Genomic DNA, 26,892 nt, shown 5'->3' on the forward strand with positions numbered 1-26,892 from the left:
AATTTAAATTTTATTAATACCATTTAAATTAATTATAATAATTATATTAAAAATTTAGTATCATTAAATACAATTTAATAGAATTTTAATTTAAACAAATACAACTTCTGTTTGTAAAAGTAGACCTACTCTTAGGGGTTTCTGCCACCCAAACAGGGACAGCTGAGCACGACTTGTCCCAGCCCCAGTTGCTGCCTGGCATGGTCAAGCAGATGAGAACTGCTACAGGGTTACTGTCAGGTTTTATGGCAGATTGGGAGCTGCAGAACATGACAATGGGCTGTCCCTGCTGGGAAGGAACATGCCAGGCAGCACAGAAGGGTCAGGGGATGGAAATGTAGACACTGCTCTCCCTGCAACCCGGAGCAGAGGACATCAGCGCTCTGCCACTTGTGTCCCTGCTCTTGTCTTGGTGCTGAAAACCTGTACCTCAGTGGTCTTCACAACAACACGTGGCCTAAATCCTACTAGGATCAACATTTTTTGGAGGGATTGGAGTTTCCTGAGAAATGGTTTATGCTCCTGTCATGGTTTGAGATAGTCCCCAAATCCAATTCCCTAGCTCCATTCCCCCTTCCACATCTCAACTTAATGTGAGATGGGTTTTTCCAGACAAAACACACACCAGACTCAAAGAGGGGGAAAGGGAATATATTACAATGACTGTACAAATAAATACCATATCACATTATACACATGATCACAAACTATCTCTACCATGACATATGTATTTACAGTGGATCAGATCTCTTCTCCCCTCCAAATAAAAGTCCAGGAGGGAAAGAAGGACAGATCCCTTCCAGTCCTTAAGCAGCAGCATCTTCTGAGGCAGCAGTCTGTCTGTCTTCTCCACATGTAGCAGCTGATAGCTGGCTTTCTGCCAGCACTCACGAGGGAGGTATTCAAGCCTCTCTCGGCCCCATCGCCTCCAACCGAGGGGTCTTCTGTGGGCTTCGTAACCCCAGACAAGGTCGTATCACCACGTCATATCATGAAGACACAGGGGTGTCTTCGTGACGGTCTGGTATCTCCAGGAGACTCAGCTCCTTGCAGGGCCTCTGTGCCCTGTCTCTCAGGCTGCCACCGTGGCAGCAGTGCGAGGGGGGGGAGCCAAGGTCAACTCCCCCCGCATTCCATCTGGTCGTCCCGGTCCAGCTCCGGGACATCTTTTGAGCTTCTCAGCTCCTCTCTCTCCAGTGCTGCATGTATAAAACTTTTCTCCTTAATAGGAGTCCATCTCCCTCTTTTCTCAGAGGGATCTCAAAGGAGTTTTGGGGGGCTGGTACAGTCTTACCCCCAGAACTCTGTCTCTCAGGCTGCTGGCTCTCTTTCTCCTCGGCTCTCTTTCCAGGAGTCTTCTCTGCGGTGTTGCATGTTGTTTCTGCTGCTCCCCCGGTTCAGGTTCTTATCTCCTGGCTCTCTGCCACCATTTCTCTGGTCAGTGCCGGCTGCTGCTCTGTGCCCATGGAGAAAACATCTCCTGGCATAACTACAGGCACCTAGCCCAGCTTTATGCTGTTCCAGGTCCCTGCAGGCCCCAGCCAGGGGCTGGGAGGGCCCCAGAGGGCCCAAGGGGCTCAAAGCCCCTTCCTCGTGGCTCTACAACATGGCCATCTCTCCTACAACAACCCAAACTACCACTCATCTTTTCCAGTGAGATTGTGGGATGTTGACATTTTTGCAGGAGCGCCCATTGGCCAGAACTCCAAAACTTCCAGGGGTTTCCACCCCTTGGGGTCTACCACTTTTCCTAGCCTCTGGGGGAAAACAAGATTCAAACCACGACAGCTCCTCATCTTTTTTGACAACTAAAATAGCCCATGTCTGCAGAAAAGAGGAACCTGAGCAAGCATTTTGAGTTTCCTGAAAGGAACAAATCTCTTGGACAGGAAGAAGCATTCCCACAGAACTAGTAGGGAGAAAATTCCAGTTATCTGAAGACACCTTGATAATGGATTCAGGGGATTATGGGTCACATCTGCCTGAGATTGCAAGGTCCTGGGCATGATCATGTAGGTGCAGATGGTCCTCTCAGTCCTATTTCTGTGTATTTCTGGGAACCGGAGAAATCCTGCTTGAGCCTGTGAGGAACTGAGTTTGGGAAGTAAAAGTTCATCTTTTTTTTTTTTTTTTTTCCTTTGGGCAGCATCTATTTGTAACATCAGCCAAGCCTACCTCCAGCCTGATGCCTCTGATCATTGCAGTGAAACAATTTATGACAGTCAGGAGAAATCAGCCCTTCCAGAAGTTTTTGTCCAGTGTTAGCTGTGAGTGGGACTCAGAGTAAAACCATTATAAAACCTCAACCACATTGGTAGATTCTCTTCCTTTTCACCCTGCAAATAAGTTCTGCCTTCACTTCTGAATTGTCAGTTGTTCCTTAAGAATGGAGAGTCTTTTTTATGTTTTGGTTGGTTTTTTAATTTATATCATTTGGAACTGGGGAAGGATCTCCTTCATTCACCAACTCCAGACCACACTGCCTTTGGAATATCACCCACTGACTGGTTTTTTCCAGCCTTGGTACTTTTAGATGAGGAAGAAAGTGCAATTGCATTTCCAGCCAAAACCAAATGAAGAGTGGGGCAGCCAGAAGATCTTGTGCAGATGCAAGCTTTCAGCTGGAACTATAGAGCATTTGGGTTCCTGCCGAGGGGATTTGTATCACTCACTGCAATCTCTTTGCCTGGATGAGATTCTTACACAGCTGAAAAAGCAGAAAGATCAGTGAGTGTGCACCAAAAGAGCCATCACACCTTTTCTATTTTGTTCAATCTGCTTTAAGTATGCAACTAAATGTATATCTTTGGTTGAGCTGACAAGGGAAAAGAAGAGGCTCAGGGAACCACGGCAGGGCTGCCATGAAATGACAGAAGTCATTTGCATATGCTTCACAGAGTTCTCTCAATCTTAATGAAGTATTGCAGTCCTGGTTTAAAATAGACAGGTATGAGACAACTTTGACAGAAATAGACTAAAATAGCTAATGGATTTTTTTAAGAATTAAGAAAATTACCCAAAATGTGTTGTTTTGTAACATTAAAAAATATACTACATAAAAATTAACTGCAATAAATAAAACTTAAAAAAATAACTGTTTCAGGGTACAGAGAATGAGAAGCAGAGAAATGTGAAGATATGAATGCGTATTTTCATTAAAATATAAAATTACAGACAAAAACCACACAGACACCAAACTACAACTCCAAGGTAGTTGCTAGATTATTTTTTAATTACATCATTTTACACTAACAGATTTTTTTCCTTCTGAAGGGGAAGCTGACATATAGCTAAGGGAAACTGACATAGCTAAGACTCTGAAAATTGATTTCCTTCTGTTTTTCTAGTACTGGATAAGAGATCCTGGCTGAAAGACCTGATTGAAGGCAGCGAACTAGATCTGTTTGGTGTCACACTGGAGTATGTGTCCATTGAAGACCCACCACCAAACTGGTGTGGTCTCACAAAGACGAATGCGTCCACTGAAGGCTCAGAACTGATTCTGTCCATCAACACACCAGAGGATATGTCTGAAGACCCAGTACCAGTACCAGTTCTGTGTGGTATCACATTGGGGGACATGTTTCTCGCAGACACAATAAAGGTTCTGCTCCGCCTCACACCAGAGGATATGTCCAGTGAAGAGCCAGTACCGGCTCTTTCCGGTAACACATGGGAGGATATGTCCAGCGAAGAGCCAGTACCATCTCTGTCCAGTATCGCACCAGAGGACATATGGATTGAAGGCACACTATAGGTTCTGTTTGGCTTTGCACGAGGGGACATGTAGATTAAAGGCGGAGTATGACTTCTGTCTGGCGTCACAGTGGAGAACATGTGAATTGGAGACAGAGTTCTTGTTCTGTCCAATATCTCACCAGGGGACACATGGATTGTAAACCCAGAAGCAGGTCTGTCCGTTATCACACTGGACAACACTTGGATTGAAGACCCAGTACCGGGTCTACCTGGTATCCCACTAGAGGACATGTGGATTGAAGGCTGAGTGCTGCTTCTGTCTGGTATCCCACTGGAGGACAGATGGATTGAAGGCTGAGTGCTGCTTCTGTCTGCTGTCCCACTGGAGGACAGATGGATTGGAGACCGAGTACTGCTTCTGTCTGGTATCCCACTGGAGGACAGATGCATTGAAGGCTGAGTGCTGCTTCTGTCTGGTATCCCACTGGAGGACAGATGGATTGAAGGCTGAGTGCTGCTTCTGTCTGGTATCCCACTGGAGGACAGATGCATTGAAGGTTGAGTGCTGCTTCTGTCTGCTGTCCCACTGGAGGACATGTGGATTGAAGGCTGAGTGCTGCTTCTGTCTGGTATCCCACTGGAGGACAGATGGATTGAAGGCTGAGTGCTGCTTCTGTCTGCTGTCCCACTGGAGGACAGATGGATTGGAGACCGAGTACTGCTTCTGTCTGGTATCCCACTGGAGGACAGATGCATTGAAGGCTGAGTGCTGCTTCTGTCTGCTGTCCCACTGGAGGACAGATGGATTGGAGACCGAGTACTGCTTCTGTCTGGTATCCCACTGGAGGACAGATGCATTGAAGGCTGAGTGCTGCTTCTATCTGCTGTCCCACTGGAGGACAGATGGATTGGAGACCGAGTACTGCTTCTGTCTGGTATCCCACTGGAGGACAGATGCATTGAAGGCTGAGTGCTGCTTCTGTCTGGTATCCCACTGGAGGACAGATGGATTGAAGGCTGAGTGCTGCTTCTGTCTGCTGTCCCACTGGAGGACAGATGCATTGAAGGCTGAGTGCTGCTTCTATCTGGTATCCCACTGGAGGACAGGTGGATTGGAGGCTGAGTACTGCTTCTGTCTGCTGTCCCACTGGAGGACAGGTGCATTGGAAGCTGAGTGCTGCTTCTGTCTGCTGTCCCACTGGAGGACAGATGGATTGGAGACCGAGTACTGCTTCTGTCTGGTATCCCACTGGAGGACAGGTGGATTGGAGACCGAGTACTGCTTCTGTCTGGTATCCCACTGGAGGACAGGTGGATTGGAGATCGAGTACTGCTTCTGTCTGGTATCCCACTGGAGAACATTTGGGTTGGAAATAGACTACTGCTTCTGTCTAGTATCACATCAGCAGACATGTGGATGGGAGACCGAGTACTGCTTCTGTCTGGTACCCCACTGGAGGACAGGTGGATTGGAGACTGAGTACTGCTTCTGTCTTCTGTCCCACTGGAGGACATTTGGGTTGGAAATAGACTACTGCTTCTGTCTAATATCACATCAGCAGACATGTGAATGGGAGACCGAGTACTGCTTCTGTCTGGTATCCCACTGGAGGACAGGTGGATTGAAGGCTGAGTACTGCTTCTGTCTGATATCCCACTGGAGAACATTTGGGTTGGAAATAGACTACTGCTTCTGTCTAGTATCACATCAGCAGACATGTGGATGGGAGACCGAGTACTGCTTCTGTCTGGTACCCCACTGGAGGACAGGTGGATTGGAGACCGAGTACTGCTTCTGTCTGGTATCCCACTGGAGGACAGGTGCATTGGAGACCGAGTACTGCTTCTGTCTGGTACCCCACTGGAGGACAGGTGCATTGGAGACCGAGTACTGCTTCTGTCTGGTACCCCACTGGAGGACAGGTGGATTGGAGACTGAGTACTGCTTCTGTCTGGTATCCCACTGGAGGACAGGTGGATTGGAGACCAAGTACTGCTTCTGTCTGCTGTCCCACTGGAGGACATTTGGGTTGGAAATAGACTACTGCTTCTGTCTAGTATCACATCAGCAGACATGTGGATGGGAGACCGAGTACTGCTTCTGTCTGGTATTGCACCAGGGGACACATGGATTGAAAGCTCAGTACCAGGTCTGTCTGATATCACACCAGGGGACATGTGGGTCGGAGACTGCGTTCTGGTTCTTTCTGGTATTGCATCATCAGACACATGGATTGAAGGTTCAGTATTGGCTCTGTCCGGTATCCCACTGGAGGACATGTGGATTGGAGACCGAATACTGCTTCTGTCTGGTATCACATCAGCAGACATGTGGGTTGAAGACCCGGTTCCAGCTCTGTCTGGTATCTCACCAGGAGACACATGGATTGAAGGCCCAGTACTGGCTCTGTCCAGTATCCCACTGGAGGACATGTGGATTGGAGAACGAGTTCTGGTTCTGTCCAGTATCCCACCAGCGGACATTGAAGACCCGGCACTGGGTCTCTCTGGTATCACACCCCAGGACACATGCATTGGAGACTGAGTACCAGCTCTTTGTAGTTTCATGCTGGAAGACATTTCAGCTTCTGCTGGCAATAGCAAAAACTCTGGGACGTAACTCTGGTCAGCCTGACTATCTAGCTTGAAGCTACTTGGATGTTTAGACTCTTTCCCGCTTTCTGCAATAGAATAAAGAATAAAAAAAAAATCAAAAGGGAATCTATATTTACTGTTAAATACCTTTCACAAAAGGTATGTATGTGAAGTACTTGCAAGTGTATCCTTCTTGTTTGAAGCACTTATTTGAAATACGTGGCACCTGACTACATACATTAATCTCTAATAGATAGAAACAAGGACCTTATATCAAGTATTCTGCACCAGGAAGTATTAGAAAACAATAGCATACTTTATTTGAAGTGCTACAAATACTTAGAGAGAACTTTTAACCCTTATCATTATAATTTCTCGGGCATGGGTCATTTTAATCAAGTAAACAAAGTTATTTTACAGTCTCCCTATCACTGTCACTAGGAAACATTTGCCATGCTAACCACAGAAGGTACTCATTTACTTTTTGATTTATTTTACCATCAATTGAAATCAAACACTTAATACTCTTTAAATGTCAGTCTGCTAGAAGATGGTGTGTCTATGACTTCCAGATTATTCCAACAGGAATTCACAGAAATTAAGGAACAGCATTATTGAAAAACCACATCGCTACTTATTCACAGCAAGGTCCTTCCTTTGGGGATGTTTACGCAGCTGTACTGCTGCAGAATGCAATTCTCTCACACCCCAGAAGTCTTGTGCTTCTACCACCTGCCAATGGAAGACTGCCCTAAAATTCAGACTACCAACTCTTCTCATGTGACTTTTCACCTCAGGATGTTGCCATCTCTGTTTCAACAGCTCAACTGTCTTGCTCTTTTTCTCGAGTGCAGCTATATTAGTAACTTTAACATAAACTTTCAAACGCAGGGGCCACTGTGAAACTATAGATATGGAGGCTCCAGTCACTGAGAACTGGTTACATTTGGTTCTGCACTTTAATTACACTTGCATCCTATTAGCAGAACCTTTTGCCTTGTAGGTAACATTTAAATCAAATTACTGTAATTTCCAAATGTGTTACAATAGCCTAACAAGCTAAAAGTATACATACCTAGATACTGAGTATCCAAAAAAAATTTGTATAGAAAAGGTTAGTGAGAAAGCCAAGTAGAGTTTTCATCCAGCCTGCATCCAAATCTGCTCTTGCAATATCTGGGAAGCATTCCCCCAGTCATGTCCTAACACATGAAATACGTTATGACCTTGGCCCATGAAAGACACTCTCTGGCACTTAACATGACACCAATGGACTGAGTGTCTTTCTCTTTTGAAAAAAGTCTCAGGTGGTTTCTGTTGACACTAGTTTTACTGCTCCATTATGTTTATAATTAAGTATTATTGTATTTGCCTACAGAAACTATGCAGCTTGAAGGGAGATGCTGGCTAGGAAACTACATCGGAATGACAAAAATTGCTTGAGAAGTGATTTACCATAACTTTCACGAAAGGTGAATGTTTGTTGTCTGGATCTTTGGGCTGCAGTGTGAAGCTGAGGAGATTCTCTCAGTAATGTTTCAATTCTACTAGCTGCAAGTTGGTAGATGTCCATAAAACTTCGAATCAAGTCCTTTGAAAAGTAAAATAAATCATCAGTGACAAGCAAGCTATATCTAAATGCCAAATAGCATACTTCCAAATTCATTAGGGAAGAGAATTTTTTGTTAATTGGAGAAATCGAACAAGGTTTATAAGCCAGACAAAATAATCTGATTACAATACAGCTTGGGAAATATAATTGGTTTTATGTATATATTGGAAGAATGTCCCAGTTGTAATATTGATTAGATTGATAATAAAATTAGCAGCATGACAGAGTACCAATGATTAGGCAGTACTGGAAACTTTATATCTACCATAAGTAGTTGAAAATATTAGTCTTTCTTAAAAGTAGCTGATCACATTTTATAAGTTATAGTTTTCTCTTCAGATAATATGAAATTGTCCTTTTGAATGTAAATCTGTAGTATAGACAAAAATAAATTTAGTACCTCAAAGAGGCATTTACAAACCTTTTTTGCTGTTTCTCTTTCTCAGACACACTACTGCTTTTCAGAATAAAAGTTAACATAGCTGAAATCAATCAGGTTTTGTCATTGTGAAGTGTAGGAAACAGCAGTAGCAAATTAACACCATCATATATCTTTTCTCATCAGAAAAAGCATCCAAAATGTTCCAGTGCTATGGTGCTAGTCTTAAAAGAGGATTCTTGCAGATCATATGTGCCTGTCACAGATTGATTATAGCAATTCTAGAGGACATGTTCGCAAACAATTCCACTGCTTTAATAAGAAGTGTCCCTAGTGATTATTAACTTCTTACCTCATTCAACATCACAGGATATAGTTTTGCATACAGAGAAATTAAAATCAATTAGCTGACTCCTAGTTATAAAAGGCAAATTTTACAATAAAATCTCCATAATGTTCTGAGAAAGTTACCAAACAGGCACAATGTAACCAGAGATGAGGAGAGGGAGAAAAGGGACAGGGAGAGAAGGGACTTCACAGCGACAGGACTGTGAACCATTGATGCTGTTTGCGTACCTCCTCAGTAACCACAAGCGGTTCTTTTTTAATTTGTCTTGCTCATATGAAGAGGAAGAAAGGGAGGGGGATAGAGGGATATTAATTTTCAGGTATACGTGCATTTCTTCACGGTCATATTCCTATCAGTTATTTAACACCTGCAAAATTAGTACTTCCCATTAGCTCTGAAATAGCATGTGCTAGAGTATATATGGAAAGTATTTGTCTTTCAACTGCTGACTGCAATAGTTTTGAAGCTTTTTACTCTCCACACATTCAGAGCAGTCTAGCTGCTTGTTCTATCTCAGATACAAAAAAAAGAAAATGAAAATAAAAATAAAGAAAGAAACAGGATTGTTTTAAACTCTAACCTGGAATGCTATAGCCTCTGGCCTGCCCCACAGTTCTTCATCTGGAAGGGCATCTATTTGCAGTCTGGGTAGCTCCAGGCAGAACTCAGTTGTGGCTGCTGCACCACTTTGCACCAAGGTCTGCTCTCTGACCTAAAAAGAAAAAAATCCCAGTATCAATGTTGATTCTCCTTCAGAAAATTAATGGGAATGAACTGGTCCACTTGAGCCCTTTGAGTGGACTTGCATGGATGACTGAACCTCCAATCCAAGAATAAATTTAGGACTATTTGATTTTTCATTGGAAATAAATCTCTAATTCAGAGTGCTGGGAAAAACCACTACAAAGAAAAGGATATTTCCCCAGTCTCAAATGAGAAGGCCAAGGACACAGTCTGTCCATGTCACTGTAAAAACACAGAAGTTTCTGCATGACATCCACCTCAGAAGCTTAAGAGAAGCTGTATGAAGATGATGGTGGCACGAAGCAAATTATCTGTCAGCATATTTTGCTACAGCTAAAACACACATTTTAGGTTCTGTCACTTTTTGTGAACGTTAAAAGAAAGAGAGACTTGAAAAAGATATCTGAAAATTAAATTACCAACAGTTTTGGTGAACACAGAATCTAAAATAAGGAATAGATTCCCATGTTGCTAGGAATTAAAAATGTAGTGGAAATTAATACTCTAAGGTAATAAAAAAACACTTTTCCCCCCCCCCCCTATGCTGCTCTGGATTAAAAATAGTTATAACGCAATCAGTCATTAGAGCTACTGTTAAAAAACAAACAAACAAACAAACAAACAAACAAACAAAGAACAAAAACCCAAAACCAAAACAAACCAAAAAGCCACCTTTCTCCCAAATAATTAATGTATACAGCTTCGCTGGACCTTCAAATAATCCTATACCTGGGAAAATAGTACAAGTCAAAGAGACAACTTAATATTATTACTCAATTTAAAAAGTGTTCTAAAAATATCAATTAAGTTTCTGACCACAGGTTATTACTTACTGTCTTCTCCTTATTCCATTTATTATGTATCAAAGGTTTAAGTAGTACACACAAAGCCAAATATTTTATGGCCACCATGTATGTGACCTCAGCAAATGACCTCCACCTCACCCAGTAGAGAGTTAACTCAACAGCAGTTGCCAGTTTTTTGGATGTTCCATAGTCAACCCTTGGCAACCAGAAACAGTAGTCAGTGATTGAGGGAAAGTGAATTTTGTAGTAACTTTTATATTCAAAATAAGAAGTTTGTGTGCTACAAAATTACATTTTATTTCACTGCATTTTTTTTAAGATTAAAGAAGTTGAAGAGGGTAACTTCACCCCTAAGGAAAGGAATTTGTTCTAAAACAATTTCTAATCCCCTCCTTCCCTGAGGATAAGCGGTTGTAAAACCCTGATCTCTTTGGAAACACAAATCAGAGGGAACCCTTCAAATTCTTACCATCTGAAGCGTGGTTTCCACAGCTTTCATATGAGTAATGATCAATTCTCTGTCACTATTACAAGAAAAAGAAAAGTAAAAACAAGTGAGTAGTTTATAAAACTAAAGTTCTACTGATGTAGAAATTAATTTTCTGCTGCTTTATAATTGTCATGTCTTATAAAATAATTCTTGATAACTCAAACTCTTACAATTTTATCTCTCCTTTTTATATCTCCCATGCAAACCCTAAAAATAGTTCGTGTACCACTATTTGGCAAATTTCCATATGAAAAATGCTTCTACTGGGGATAAGACTAGGTCCAAAATGGGTTTCAGCCCCTTTGGCAGCTAAAACCTGTCACCCAGCTGATGCTTCTGTACTTATTATAAATAAACTGCATCTCTCTATAAAAAGACTATGTGGAAATAGAAAGAATAATGATTTCTTAAATGAACAGACTGCTAAGGATTTGCCAAAGAGATGTTTTCAAATCCTTAGGATAACTGTAAACAAATGCCCATACTACTTCAGCACTCAGAATCTGGAGACTATTATGGGATAACTACAGAAAACATATCATCTAGTATTTTGAGCTAGCTAATAGTTTTCTTTTTAGAAGACAATATCTGAATTTCGAAGAGAGGCAGATGTACTTTTGTCTTCTAGCATCACATTAGCCAAGGCTAAAACCCTGCACATGAAAGTAGGAACTGATGTTTTGTCTGGTTTAAGGGATGTCTCCAAGGTCCCAGAACTCACTTCTCTGCTGTACGTAGGGCGCGTTCTGCATTTTGGACACTCTCTTGCAGTCGACGCCTGTCCTGCTCCATTTGGGTAAGAAGCCTTTTTTGGTGGTTCAGAACTCGGTCTTTTCTTCTCATATCCATTGCTGTCTCTGGGAGACTCTGAAAGCAGATAGAAAGCAGAGTTACTTGTCAGCTCAAATAATTAACTTCAGTTTATGCCATTGCCAGTTAACCAAAGTGGAAAACTAACTGGCTGCGAGGTAGATTTGGACCATTGCGTACTAAGTTTTCGCTTGAGAATTCATAAAACCATTACTGACTCAGAACCCTCCATTTTTATTATATTGCCTATGTACAAATATGCTTTAGCAAACAAAGTGATTTTAGTCACTTACATAATGCCACTTGCTGTCACAAAGTCTGTAATTTCTAGATAATAGTTTAAAACATAGATCTCAGATATCCAAGTAAGTTTAGGTGCCACAGGCATTTCACCTCTAATGGTTTAGGTTGAATTGCAGTGCCTCAAAGATTTTAAGCTAAGTTTAACATCACTTTGCTACAAAGTAAGCATTTGTTCTCGTGAGAATATCTATTCTAATCAACAAGAAAAGAACGCATTTTGCATTTACATTAGATCAAAATGTTTAGCAAGGTATGATTAAAAATGTTTTATGAAGCCATGGAGTTGTATGTACTTTCAAGTTAAAGAGCTTAGTAATTTAAATATACTAGCCGTTCTTGAATAATTCAACATAATAACACCTCTTCCAGAACAGACATCCTATGTTCACATGTCACTCAGCTTCAAAGTAAAACTAAACAAAACTTTTAAAGTGTGTGCAATAATATTAATAAAAGAAAACATATAAATAATGGAAATTATTTTTCAGGGACATTATGCGGCTATAAATGCAAGAAGAGGAAAAGGAACAGAAGGCACAAAATTGTCTATCACCTTCACCTGAAATCCACCCATGAATAGGGAGGCTGCTCAGGGAAAACATTCATTTCTAACAAGCCTAGAAATCCCAAACTCCACCTGAATTTAATGAATTTAGATGTGTGTCTTTAGCAAAGGACACTACGTTTTCGGAACACAGAATGTGCATATAATGATTTTAATGAAATAAATAGTTAAAATAAACATGCCAAACCTTCATATCAGAAAACATTTTTCTATGAGTGTTATCAAAGCATTTGGATGAGATTCTTTTCTGACTTATGATGTTGTAAATCAGTGGCAGCTCCACTAAAATTAGCACAGTAAACAAGCCCAAAACGGAGGGTATCTTCTTCTAAAACATGTTTTGAAGACTATTTTGGGGTATATCAGTGGCAGCTACATGATTTAACGTATATTGCACTTCAAATGCAATTCATTAACAATTTATATGACTTACTTCACAAATTTAAAAATAGATTGGTTTTATTACAGGTACTAATATCTCTAAAAGAAAGTAACTATACACACAATGAACATCATTAGGAAGAAAATAAATTACTGCATTAAGACTAGCTTGTAACAGGAGTAAAATTTCTGTCTGGCATAGATAACCATTTAGTGTTTGTGTAAAAGTTTCTTTTTGAACACAGAGCAATCAGAGCTACTGATTTACCACATCTAATAAAAAACAGTAGCATAAAATAGTTACTTAGTCCCAGTTGACCTTGACAGTGATGAGCTACCTTGGATGTTTCTATGGTATAAGCCATTAAAAAGATAAAAATATGCAAGATTAAAATTTGAACTGATAAAGTGAAGAAATTAAGTATTACTGCTTTAACAAGCCTACTTTATGAAAGTACATGAATACCAAAATACCTTGTTATTGATAGCTGTTAAGCATGAATAAGTTTAAAAATAAGCTATCAAAACCAAAAGTAGCTAATATTATATTTTTCCCCCTCTTACACGTTTAAAAACTGAATAAAGAATTCAAAGCAAGAATTTGTAAGAACACTGTTTTACAAGATCAAGATTGATTATTAAAGATTAGATTGTTCCACTGTACTGCAAAATAAGAGCTACAAAACCAAAAAAAAACCCTTAAACAAACAAAAAAAACACCCCACCCCCAAACAAACTAAACCAGCATTCTGAGCCACAAAACCCAATTAGCTAAGAGAAAAGGGTCTGTCAGTTGGAGTGCCAGGGCACAGGTAGAGACCCTTTCTGCCTGTCATTAACAAAGGTATGAATAAAGCTGAGTTTGGTAAGCTGCGAGAGAGAAAAAAAAGTTCATTAAAGTCTTTTCCTCCAAGTTTAAAAACAACACCTAGAGTTCAAAGGGGGGAAAAAAAAAAAGTAGTTTAAAATCTTTTCTGAGTACCCAAAAATTCTGACTCAGCAGTAAATGTGCATTTTCTCCTGTAATTTTTTTGCACAAGACATGCAATATTAACGAGAGGTAAATTTCTGGTAACTATTCCAGAAGAATAATCTTACCCTTATGGATAGATTTAGGTCTTGGCCTTTATCTGCTGTTTCGCTGGAGAGTATTTGTAGTCTATTGTTTAATTCATTTAGCTGTTGCTCCTGTTTAATTAAAAGCAGTCTTGCCTCGTGCTCACGCTGTAACGCATTATTTAATTCTTCCTGTATATTGTCTTGGGTGATCATTCTCTGAAAAGAGAAATAAATTGTATTTGATTGTATTGATAACTATATTCACTAGTTTACCTACCTGAATTTCTAAGTTCCACTTGCAAACCTATCAAATTCTAAAACAAATGCATGCTAAAGATAAATAGTTAGGTTTCTTAACATGAAGACAGGTTACTGAACAATAAAACCTCAGACTAGCTTATTAACAGTATTTTTTCTAAAGAGCACGCAGGGTACTGTTAAGACTAGGTATTCATTATTCTATCCAAATTAGCACTCTAGTTTGCAAAATATCAATTTTTAGAAGGAAATATATACAGATCAATGTCCAACATTTTAGTGCATATCTTGTTAACCCTTGTGAACACTTTCTTGGACTTTTTCTCCCCTCCCAAAACTGTTCCAGAAAGAGGGAACAGTTCTTCAAGTAAAATCATCTGCATTTGAATGACAATCTAAATTTGAATTGACAATCTAAAATGAGACAATTTCACCTAACTATCCCAGAATTGTACAGTAATAAAACTCATTAAGAACAAAACTGACAATGATCACATATAGCCTTCTTCATTTGAGAAAAAAAAAAAATTCATTTTACCAGCTAGGAACAGGAAGGAGAACGGGTACAACATCATCTAGTAAATATTCTCTGCTTGGAAGTGTTTAGGTTGGGGCACACTGGAAAGTCTACCAACTAGGCTACAGGATCAACACAACCATGGAAAACACTGCTTATTTTGGGACACAACTGTTTCAGTTACACTGTGCCCCTGTAGAGCATGACTAAGGAACCTTACCCATTCACTTTCTCAGGAAGCTCAAATGTGAGCTCAGTTCTGAATTCAGCCTGTAGAAAATAAGCATGGGAGGAAAGGTGCTTAGGGAACCTCCAGCATGCTAAAGCAAGACAGGTTTCCTCCCTTCCAAGAAGGACTGAAGGCACAGTTCCATAAGTATGACAGGGATCAAAGTGAGTTCATCAAATGGCATCAGTTCTGCAAGCACCTCATCTGTTACTCACTATCTGAGGGCTTCAACTAGTTAAGGAACCTTTTTTGTTGTCTCTTCTCATTCCCGTCAGACAGTGGTCTTTACAGGCTAATGAACCCATGGTGTTTAACTAAAGCAACCAATGACAGTTAAGACTCAGGGGAATTTGGTGCATATGTGCACTGAGAAGGTAGAAGAGGGTTTTTTTCCCCTGCCATAAACTTATTCACTCAAGGAAACAGCTCCACTAAAATTTGTGTTAACTATCTCAGAATATAACTCACAGTCAAAGACACAGTAAAATGTCTATCATAACAGTCAGCAATATCCATGTAGAGTTTAAATGGCTGTATTTATACTTTATGAACTTCTCATAAACACACTTACTGACTACCCTCATTCCAACTGACTTTACTGTGCTGAAGTGAAATCTATAAATTCTTTCAGGTTATATAAGTCACATCAACATTTTCAACAAATGGAAGAAAACCTGGATTGCTGGAGACCAAACATGTAATTTGCAAAGAATATCTCCTACAAATCAAAAAGAAACTTCAGTGGAAAGGAGATATTTCTAAATACATCTGACTTCTAGTTTAGTGACATTTACAAGGTAAGTTTTCTGGAAAATTTTATCAGGACTAGATTCTATATTTGTTTTTCAAAGGAACACAAAGTAAAAAAATGTGTAAAAGGGAAGTTCTCTGATGAGCAAGACAATCTTGAAATCAAATATGCTTACATGCTGTAATGTATTTAATTGCTCTTGCAGGCTCCTGGCTTTTTCAGCATCCTTTTTCATCTCATTGAAACTCCATTTGAATTCTTCAAGTTGCAGGCCCATTGAGCGGCACTTTGTCTCTGCCATATGAAGTCTTCGTGTGTATTCAAACACCAGCTGCTGCAAGGATGTTACATTTCTCTGTTGGCAATAGAAACAAAGTAATGTGCTATAAAATTTGCTGGTTTAGTGATAAAATAAATCGCAGCTAACACCCAAGAAAATTAAGACAAAGCCTTTTTGTCCTCTGCCTCTAAAAGACACTCACAAGTGCAAAAATGTGAACCTGTTTCATCTATTGAGGGTTACTGAAAATTCTGTTTATAAGGAAGTACTGTTTTCACATAAGGCCCACAATAAAAGACAGAATATGAGAGAAAGAGTTTATCCTTCCATTATAATTAAAGGGAACAAGGTTACCTTCTCATGGTAGACATGGGAAAATAGGAAATACTTTAAAGAAAAAGAACCTTGACAGTTAAAACCAAAAGCAAGTTTGTTCCTATAAGCAAACACAGTTCTGATGGAACCTCAAAAAATCTTTTACTTGCATACACTAAGCCTCTTCTAAAAATCCTTTCACAGTAAAAAAAAAAAAGGTCTATTCATGCCCCAACACTTTTGGGTGTTACAAATCAACTTCTGATTGTCCTTATTGTTGACTTCATTGCAATGGATTCAAACAATCTGAAACACAATTAATGATACTATAAAGAGAGACTCACTGTAACACTCTGTGGCCCTTCTGCTTCCATGAAGTAGCACTATAAATATGCTTACCACACTGGGCAGTCTCTCATGCAATCCAGCTTCCAGGGCCTGGTTATTTATTCTGAGAAGTCCACAAGCCAGCCTCTGTATCAAGGAGTCCTTCTCCAGGTAAGTGATGCACCTGGGATAATTTAGTGGAACCGTCCCCAGCATCAAGCACAGCTTGTCCATAAGTTTTGAAAAGGAGCTCCTGGCTGCATTTATAAGTGAGTTTCCAGAAAGCCAGGAGTTTGGATCTTTAAGAAACAACAACAAAAAAGAAACATCAAGTAGGTTTTTTAGTGTCTTTTGGTGTAATACATGATTCTTTTTCAATTACACAGTATGAACCCTGTAAATATTCTGAAACACAGAATGTTGAATCTGAAACACAGTTCAAACTTTGCTTCGTGAGGACATAAATTCAGGTTACTGAAAGTAACATGATCAAAGAAGAAAGCATCTGCAACTGAATCAAAATAAGGTGGCAGTCTTCTGGTACCAGTTTACTCTTTAGCCCTCTGGGAAATGTGTCACCTTATCTGTCCTGCTACTTCCCTTTATTCACATAAAGTATCCCTCCTTCAATGTCCTTTACTCTGTGACAGAAATGCTATGACTTTAAAATACAAGTTAACAAAGAACCAGGGATGGCAACAGTGCAGATGAACTAAGGGAGCTTATATCAGTTCTCACTGCAAATAAACTCCAGAAGCACTCTCCAGCCTTCTGCCTTCATGACTCTGTATACTGAATAAAATATCACCAATGAAATAAAATTAATCTATTCTACAATACAGCTCTTCAGAGATATAATCCAGAATAGTTTACCTAAAATCCTGAAACTGGAAATTATGTGATCACCCTGGGGTTTTTTTGGTTTTGGTTTTGGGTTTTTTTTTAATATTTCTATCACAAGAATATACTTTTAAAAGTACCTGGTTTGCTAAGGACATCCTGCAATTCAGAGAGGGAACTGATTATTGCAGAATGGAGGTTAGAGCTAGTTAACCAGCCAAGTGCTTCAAGGCAGTCAGCTCCATCTCTATAACCTGTGAAACAGAATTGCAACTATCAGTATAACAGGATCACTTAGATATGGCACACTACTATCTCCAGCTCTTTCAGAAATTGACCAAAACTAAGCATATAAGCCACAAACTAGTCAGGACTATTTAGACTGTATTAAACATGCTTTCAAAACTACTGAAACAGAAAAGTAGATGAATCTCTAGTTTGCCAGTCATTTTTGATACCACTTACCCTTTGTGGGGGGAAGCATAAACTGGTCTGGTAAAAGAAATGGACAAGCAGACTACATGATCTCCAAAGAAAATTTAGAAGTCCCATACTAATATTCTACATGAATCAGAAACCAACTTTTTGTATATTTTTTAGTAGGAAATAAATATTTAGAAATTATTATTAAAAGAAGAGGAAATATTCTTCCACCAAACATGTTGGTGTTAATGACTTAGGAACATTACAAGATATTTACCACAGCAAAGATGCAGTAGCACCTAATTTTGAAATCCATAACACAAATATCAAGGATACCAAAAAGTGTGAGTTCATGTGTGTAGTTGCAACTTTATTTGCAACGCTCAACAGACTAGGTATTTACTTCTAGGTGAAATTGCGTTGCTCAAGAAATCTAAAAATCATAAATCCAGAAATTATATTTGTTAAAGGATCATTAAATATGTCTTTACACTCTAGTAATAATAATATTGCTCTTTCTTATTTGCTAGCCATGTAATTTAACAGAACATTTATCAAAAGAAGAAAACAATTAGCTTATGTGACACATTACGTCTGCCTTCAGATTCTCCCACACAAACTTGAATCCCATTGCCTCCTTCTAAGCCATTTGTCCAGGTGAAGAGGGAAGTAGAAGACCGGGCTGCAGCTCTGAGTCTATTGGCTGCCAAAACTACAATCACAGCTCTTCGGAATACATAAACCAGGTCTTTGGCTCTCCTTTGTCTTCGTCTGGCTTCATCTTGATTGTTTTCCTCTTCAGCAGGGAAATTATGAACTATAGTCTCAATCCTCTGGTTCAGAAATTCGTAAAAGTTGACCTGATCCTGGAGAAGGTCTTTTTGGGAAGCCATAGCACATAGTCGGTTGTAGAGGGGACACAGGGTACCAGATAACAGTGCACAGGCTGCCAGGAGAGATGAACGCTCCCTCTGAACAGCTGTTAATCTATTTCTCACAGAAATATTTTCATGGGCCAGTTTCTCCTGGGTTTTTTCAAGGGCATACATTCTTTCCCTGTTTTGCTGTGCTGCTGCTTGGTATTCCTGGGATAACAGGGAAAAAAAAACAAAACAAAACCAGAAAAAATGTTAACCTGATCATTTTCACCTAGACAAAAGCTAAAAGAAAATAGTATTTTCACATTCAAATAACATGTTAAAGTAGGAAAAATTATTAGTAATGATGATAAAAGTATTTCTTCTAGTAAACAGTTACAGAATCAGATGTATGAAACCAGATCAATAGTGTGAGGAAAATTTCCAGTCTTCAACAACAAATGGACTCCTGATTTCTGACAACAATCAACTAGTACTGTGATAGCTTAGAGAAGGTCCAACAGTGTATGGTTGTCCACAATACAGTTTTATGAGTTAACTTAACAATAGGAAATTACATGCTCCAATTTCAGAAAGAACATTGCTCTACAAAGCAGAAACAAAGGTAGTGTAAGCAAGAGGAGAAGAATAAGAAAGACTCTGGAACATATAATTAGACAGATTAAATACTCCATAAATACATTTTTCAGTGTGCAAAGACTTCCAGCCCCCAAATCTGTATCAAATACAGCATTTTTTGATGAAGTAAAGTTGTAGTAAGTCACAAATAACAAGGCATAACTATTTCCTCTATTTCACAACATTTTTAATTTAAACAGGTGTAAAGAATGTGACTGTAAAGACTGTGAATTGTGGTTGTAGAATAACAGGAAACATTTTAGAATACAAATAACTTGTCTAACAATCAGTGATGACAGCTGTACACTTTTGAACCACTGCTTATTGTAGTATCTGTAAAACGGAGTCCTTTGACACTGTTGAAATCTACCACTGTAGCTGCTAATTGGCTCTTAGGGTCAGCATGTACATACCTACATTTACCCCCAGACACCACATTACTGTTACTCTACAATCTTTGCAAAGCAGACACTGAAAAAGTAACTGCTGCCCTATGCAAGTCTTAAAATAAGCAAATTCAACCTCATAGCTTCAACATTCTCAAAAAAAAAATATCACTAGCAACTATCGACAAAATTAGGCTTCTGAATTAGGGCTGTAGACCAAATTCCTTTCAGAATGCTTTTAAAAAGTCATTTATTTCTTATTAGAACTGAAGTTAATAGTAGCACAAGGTTTTTTGGTTTCTTTTTACTTTAAAGATAAACTAAAATTCCTAAGCAACCTTAAATTGAAAAGGGACTTAAACTACTGAAATAATCCATTAAGTATTCACAAGGAAAAAAAAATCAGAAGTTTACAGTGCCATACTTTTGCTCTTGCGTGAGCTTCAGCGAGGAGACTTGAATATTGCAGTTCAAGATGCTTTTTTTCTTTCTGCCAACAGTGTTCCTGTGCTTTCAACTGTTCAGCTATATTTTGAAAAGCATCTTCTTGGTTCTGCTGAAGATCCCTCATAGTATCTGTTTTGTCCTTGCAAACATGTTCCAGGTGAGATATCTATGTGACAAGCATTTAAAAAGAAGGAATTATTTTATCTCTAAGCGCCTTTCTACTTTAACTGTACATATTAAGTTAAGCACAGACTATTCCAGCATAAAGTCTAAACTCTAATTTCTTCAATACATTTATTAAAAGTAAGTAAAATCCTTTCACACCAGATTAATTAGTTGAAACTTACAACAAAACTGAAACATACTTTGGAATAAAGAATTTCATTTACTTTCAGTTTTCCCATCCTTATATCACCTTGCAGACATTTGTTGCCTTCTTTGTCAGAAATCTGAACTGGATGCTTCCCATCTTTCTTTTTTTTTTTTTTTTTAAAGTGCATGAAATTTTGTGCTGTTAAATTATTAGTCCAAGTATACCAGTCCTTTAGAGGTTTGTGATGATTGCAAATAATAACTAAAAAACAGTCCTTAATATTTTTGTTTTGTTTTCTTGTAAAGCAAAGACATTCCAGATTATAATTAAGTACTAAAACAACTTCAGGAAATTCCAGCATACAGAGTGTTTGTCTTCACAAGTAGCTCATTAATTTATGATGTTTCAACAAGCATGGAGGAATTCATTATGTGGTTTAGCACTGCCACTTCCATGCAAATTAAATGTAGGAATAAATCAAGCTAACAGTGGTCTCTAAATGCACACACCTGCACTTTGTTACTAGAAAATATCAACAAGATACTTTCAAGATCGATCACACAGAACTGCAAGAGAAAGATTTTGTTCTCAAGAAAGCAGGTACAACACAGGTAACAACACAGCCCAAAAATCCCAGAAAAGCTGCTAAGTACATGTGAAGGGCTTCAAAGACCTCATAATCACTCTCAATAACAAAATTTAATTAAAAAAGAAGAAACAATAAGACATAAGCCCTACAAACACTAACAACAATATTTACTCCCTTCCCTTTACTCCTCTGCTTCAAAAGGGAAATAGAAATGTGCATCAAATCTACATAATCCGGATTTTATACTACCCCTCTTTAGTAATTTTTGACTGCTGGGCTATTTATTAAATGATGGGCAGATTTAAAACAATTCAGTGCAACCACAGCTCTGTCCTATGCTCTGTCCTATGCTCAGGAGTGGTCACAATTCCAGAGGATGAGAAACATCTGAAAGAGCTTTTCCCTTCCTATGCTTATGGAACTAAATATCTGGGCGCTAAGTCCTGAAATGATGCTATTAGACTGTAGGACTGGGCTGATCAATGGACCTAGAACACAAACTGAAATCCAAAAAAAGAGTGGCATATGTTACTCTCTGGAGCCAGTTGATTTAAAGTCCTAAAAATGCAGGGATTTCTGGAGGGAAAGGCCACGTAAGCTCATTCATACTAAAATCACTCAGAAAACTACAGCTTCTCCCTTAAACAAATACTAGCATGTTTTATAAAAGTAGGTATTTCCTATTGTGTTTCTGAATACAGACAAAATAACCCAAAATTTACAATTAAGCAAAAAAACCACACACTGGCATTCTTCCAAATAGTACCTCTGAAACATAAACACATAATTTAAAGATAGTAATCCTGGAGTAAGTGTGTTTTTCTTCTGAATTATGGAAAAATAAAGACTTGCTTTAAAACTGTAAATTACTACGTTCCTTGAATTGTTTCATCAGTAAGATTAATTTAATTTTTTCTAATTAAGTTCCTGCGGCTAATACTGGATAGTGCTATCAGCATGCCTGGCACAGAAAGAGGAGCTTGGAGACTTCATACAGACTTCAGTCATCAAACTGAGATACAAACAAGCCATAATTAATGGTGTTCAATTATTAACGTCCAAATTCTTTTTGAAAGAAGATGAATATAACTCTTTTTTAATGAGACTGTGGTGTGGACAAATGTCACTGAATTTAGCAGAGGTAGCTGATGCCTAAGGACACTTACCTTGTCTTGAGCCCTCCTGAAGTCTAAGACCAGGGTATCAATATTTTCATACACGAGGACACAAAGCTCTGACCAAGTCAAACTGTCTATGGGAACTTCTGGTTGCTTTGTAAGCACACAGCCTTCTACCAGATGCTGGTATAAGCTACGGAGAACATGCACTTCCTCCTGAAACAAACAGAAAAAATTAACTGTTGTATCTGAGGAATGTTAGAATCAAAAGAAATCCATTAGGTGTATAATAGGAGCTGCATGTGGCTGAAAACAAAGCCCACAAAGCTCGTTCTCAAACCTTTACAGAATTCCTCAATTCCTTGTTAATGTTTGCAGTCATGCATATTGAAGCCAGAGTAAGAAAACTCTCTAATTAGACAGCATTTTGTAAAAAAAGTATATAAATAAAGTATTTAAACAAAGCCCAGTCCTGCAGGGGTCACAGCCATGACCAGCTACAGAGAAAAACCTCCATGCTATCAGTAGATGCAATTCATTCATTCATGTTAATACTTTCAGGTACATTCAAACTGTACCCACTTCCGACACCTACAAGCAGAAAATTGTCTGACTGGCCTGGCAGCACAACATGCTGTCACTCTGAAGTCTTTCAAAAAATGCTTTTGCTTTGATTATATATGACTACATAACTAGCCAAAATAGGCTTACGACTTCATTAGTTAAATCCCACAAGCCATGTCTCATTCATTTACACTAATTTTAGTCCGTAGTATAATAAATTGATGTAAGTTATAAATAAACTTCATCAACAATAGCATGTAGCAGAAATTCCAGCCTTCATATCTTTAGTAAATATATACAACTTAACAAATAGAAAGCTGTATCTTAAACATGACAACAACGAAGACCGTAAACCATTGTTTTATAACAGTACAGTGAGAAACCAACATAAGATTATCAAACTAGAGTGGAAAAGACTTATTTGGGATGTCTAACAATAGCATAAAATATAAGAAAATAGTGAATAGATCAAGAAAGCAGGAGCGGGAAATTAAGGAAAGATAACACACTGACATTTTCACACAGTTTTAGCATGGGTATAGTGAAGGCCAGTAACAGTATATTTAATGTTATCTGTACTCAGGTTCTGCTACAGTCTTCTGCTTTTTCATTTTGAGAAGAAAAACAAAATCTGTCCAAGCTGAGTAAACAAGACTACATACAGGCACTCCTGCTTCCCAAAAGATTACAAAAGTCTTCAGGAAAAATACAGAGCCATCCAAGGTAAGAAATACCTAATCTCATAGGGGACCACTAATACAACTCCTCAGAAAATTATTATTTTTATTACATGTTCAAGACAGTCCTGTGTTTTGAAATTGTTCCAGTAAAACAATTAAAACAATCCCCTCTGTGAATGACAGTTCTTTTAACAGAGACACTATTTTATGGCGGTTTTTTACCTTCCAGTAACATGCTAATTTTGAGTATACCATTTAATCCTGTTTCCACTACTAGAAACCTTGACCATGAACAGAATTTTGTCCTGCATTCTTGTCAAGTATAACGTACATTTTACTAAGGAACACAAAACAAAAAGGAAAACAGTATCACAGCAATTTCTAGCAAGTGCTTAAGGTTTCTAGCAGATAATTTTCAGCTTGGAATCGTGTTTTGTAGTCATGAATAACAACAATTGCTGTCTGTAGTTAGGGCAGACAGTTGCTTTTATCTTTTTGTATTTCTTTTGTGCCTGATAAAATGACTTTTTTAGGTTAACTAGGAGAGCAAATGTCTTTTAACATATCAATATTTGCATGGAAGGAGCTGTTATTCTTCCAGAGGTAAAAGGGGATTTTTTTTTTTATTTTTCCTCAGTTTATTAATTACCAATCTTCCTGAGCAGTGGATAACACTAAGACAATGGATGGAATAGCTCCATCGGCTGCACAGAAGACACCAACAAATCTGAAGACCTTCTGCAGGTCTCTCAATGATTATCACAATGCCTGTCAGCAGCAGGGAACAGACCACATTTACCTTCCACACCCAGAGGTCCAAGAGAGAGAAGAAGGAGAAATTTGCAAGCCAGTACCCAAACAAAGTTTACGTTGCTAAGTGTAGAAATACTGCAAATGCTACCACACAATGAAAGGAGAGAAGATTTTCTAGATATGCTAAGACCTTTCCTTTGTTCCTGCTGCTATGCAATAGGATAGAAAAACTGGGTGTCAATGTTGAGTTGGGTAGAGACAGTGGGAAGGTCCTAACTGGTCACATAAGAGGAGAAAGATATCAGAAAATAATCCAGTAAAATACATCCAATGTGCCAAATCCACACCAAAATAAGGGAAAGGGGAAAAAAAGTTACATGAAATAGAAATAAACAAGTCTACAATGGTAGCTAATAAAACTTGACAAAAAAGTTTGCGTAGAAAGATAGAACATTCTTCACAAGAAATCATAATCCATATCTACAAAATGCTTTCTTGATTAAAGATGCAAACACAACTTACTCATATCCATACTTTTAAAATAACTGCTTTCTGCAAATAACTCTTCAGTTAAATACACAGCATATCACTTAAAATACATTCTCAAATTAGCTTCTTCAAGTTATCGGATATATTTATTCATGTTTTATGAAAAAAAAAAAAAGAAAAGTAACATAAAACAGCGCAGCAAATGCAGATTATTCTCACAGTATAAAAAAACCTAAACAGTGAGTGCCACAGGCCTTTTGTCTTACCATTTTACTTTCCTCTGGTAACATGTTGGAGCTGCTTTTGGTAAGGTCTAGTTTCCCAGAGAGACCTCTGTTTTCCTTCTTTTCCTCAGTCATCTCTTTCGGTTGCTTGCTTGAGGAGAAATGCTCCCTTTGTAATCTGGAAAGTTTCCACATTAGAACATTTTTATCAAAATTACTTTTGTCATGTGTACTGTGTACTTCTAAAAAATAATCAATAGATATGGCACATATCATGTTAGCATATCATATGCTTCTGAAGTTGCTTGCCTTTTTTAATTAAATGAAGAAACATATATTCCCTCTGAGAAAGACTTCTCAAGAAGTGGTTGTGTTCTTCTCAGTTACCAGGCCTAGTGTTAGATTACCAGTCATGAATTCAACTGATTATTTGGATACAGTTTCTAAATTACATATAATAAACAGAAATGGACTGGCTTCTACACAAACCAGCTAATTTATCAACAGCAGACAGAAAGAAGATCACCAAACTCAATGTCTTTTTTGTCTGAGTCTTCTCTGACAAGGTCTCTCAAGCATCTATGATCAGGAAAAAGGGCTCACAAAGGAGAAACATTGCTAGCAATAGGTGAGGATTGAGTCTGGGATAACTTCTAAGGGCTCAACCCATAGAAATTGAAGAGGCCAGCTCACCTACACTCAAAGGTTCTGGCAAATCTGGCCAATGGCACAGCAAGGTTTCCCGTTATAATTGTGGAAGGTCACAAAAATTGGGGCAGGTCCCTGGCAAATTGGGAAAGGCAAATGTCACACCTGTATTTGGAAAAGGGTAAAAGAAGAAACCAGGGAACTATAGAGCAATTCATTTCAGTCCTGGGAATGTCAAGGAACAAGTCCTTTCAGAACAAAGAAGCTTTGGAGATTCATTAGACAAAGGCTTAAAGACGAACTCATGTGACTCTTCTAGAAAAAGGGAAAATAAATTAGGATGCCAAACTATGGCTTAGGAAAAAAAGCCAAGATCCTGACCCTCTCTGGAGTACAAGGACCACAGCCTTCAAAGGTAAATAAATCAAAGGCTCTTGTACTGTTTCTGAAGGTGTCTAGTGAAAACAATCACTGATATTCACCAATGTTACTGATACTTCAATGTTTCAAAGAACGAAAAGGGCACAGGAAACAGATGAGGCAGTACCCCACATAATTCCCTCCAGGGAAAAGAGTATATTGGTGTCCATCTCAGAAAAATCTTGATATTCACTACCTATCTTTGTTGTCCTCTGGAAATTTGGGTGTCCAGACTAACAAAACTGTAAGGATAAGCTGCTTCTGTTTCCTCCAGCTCTGTTAACAAAACCACCAAAACTCAACTGTGTTAACTTTCATGGTAGGGTTTGTATTCTCTGAAATCAGAGAAGACCATTTGCTTTGAAAAAACTCAGTTGGCAGAAGCTCACAAGAGTAATTGCCTAAAGCAACAGATGATTGTAATTAGTGATATGTAGTGTTTGGATATTAGACAAAAATTATTCTCATATCCAATTAACATTTTTTAAAAGTTCATAAAGATTAGATTGTTATGTAAAATTCATGATCCAACAGTCATTCCTCCAAACAAGGCTGTTTTGAACAGAAAGGAGCTTTTTAAAAACAAAACAACAAAAACCTAATAAAATGTCAAATCAATGACAGGTCTTCTCCAGTTCAAGGAAAAACCAAATAACTAGGTATTAGTTTAGAGTTGCCTATGTTGCTGCAAAAACAACTGGACAGAGTGAGATTACAGTTTAACTAATTGATCTTATTTTATTACCATAGGAAATCTTGAAATACACTAATTCAGTTTCCCAGCTGTGAAGACCACAGTCTTCCTGAAGCACCACCTTAGATTACTACCATGGTGTATTTTAAACATTTTCACAAATTTTTATCATAAAAATTATTTACTTGTCTTTGAGAGGGGAAAAAAAAGCTTTATATTTTTTTATGTGACTCTAAATGGTTTACCTAAATGCACAATTCTACACGCAAACTTCTTCTGGCCTAATTTTAATAAAGAGCTCTAAGGTGCTTAGATAGCTCAGGTTTGAACTATCCTACT

At 38.4% G+C, this 26,892-nt stretch overlaps 1 protein-coding gene and 1 long non-coding RNA gene across 3 annotated transcripts in view; one reads left to right on the top strand and one right to left on the bottom strand.

Annotated features, from left to right (window-relative positions):
* Positions 1–3,309: 3,309 nt before the first annotated feature.
* The window catches only part of LOC127468912 (coiled-coil domain-containing protein 171-like), a 47,579-nt gene continuing 23,996 nt past the window's right edge, over positions 3,310–26,892 (bottom strand). Inside the window, exons 9-23 of the mRNA XM_051782544.1 lie at positions 24,834–24,969; positions 22,130–22,297; positions 20,039–20,227; positions 18,325–18,817; positions 17,450–17,563; positions 16,542–16,768; positions 15,723–15,902; positions 13,832–14,008; positions 11,396–11,541; positions 10,654–10,708; positions 9,215–9,346; positions 7,750–7,885; positions 6,249–6,380; positions 5,279–5,447; positions 3,310–3,415 (exon numbers count right to left, since the gene is read on the bottom strand). Of these exons, the coding sequence (XP_051638504.1) occupies positions 3,310–3,415; positions 5,279–5,447; positions 6,249–6,380; positions 7,750–7,885; positions 9,215–9,346; positions 10,654–10,708; positions 11,396–11,541; positions 13,832–14,008; positions 15,723–15,902; positions 16,542–16,768; positions 17,450–17,563; positions 18,325–18,817; positions 20,039–20,227; positions 22,130–22,297; positions 24,834–24,969 (2,560 nt within the window). The remainder of the gene's footprint in view (positions 3,416–5,278; positions 5,448–6,248; positions 6,381–7,749; positions 7,886–9,214; positions 9,347–10,653; positions 10,709–11,395; positions 11,542–13,831; positions 14,009–15,722; positions 15,903–16,541; positions 16,769–17,449; positions 17,564–18,324; positions 18,818–20,038; positions 20,228–22,129; positions 22,298–24,833; positions 24,970–26,892) is intronic.
* On the top strand, positions 3,403–5,747 carry LOC127468913 (uncharacterized). 2 transcript variants are annotated; one of them, XR_007903729.1, is made up of 4 exons: positions 3,403–3,990; positions 4,705–4,857; positions 4,909–5,112; positions 5,623–5,747. It is a non-coding gene; the product is annotated as an uncharacterized LOC127468913 (long non-coding RNA). The 2 variants fall into 2 exon arrangements; XR_007903728.1 differs by having other exon boundaries at positions 4,960–5,112.

This window comes from Manacus candei, unplaced genomic scaffold (assembly GCF_025592945.1).
Source record: "Manacus candei isolate 608988 ecotype Guabito, Panama unplaced genomic scaffold, ASM2559294v1 h1tg000016l, whole genome shotgun sequence".
NCBI lineage: Eukaryota > Metazoa > Chordata > Aves > Passeriformes > Pipridae > Manacus > Manacus candei.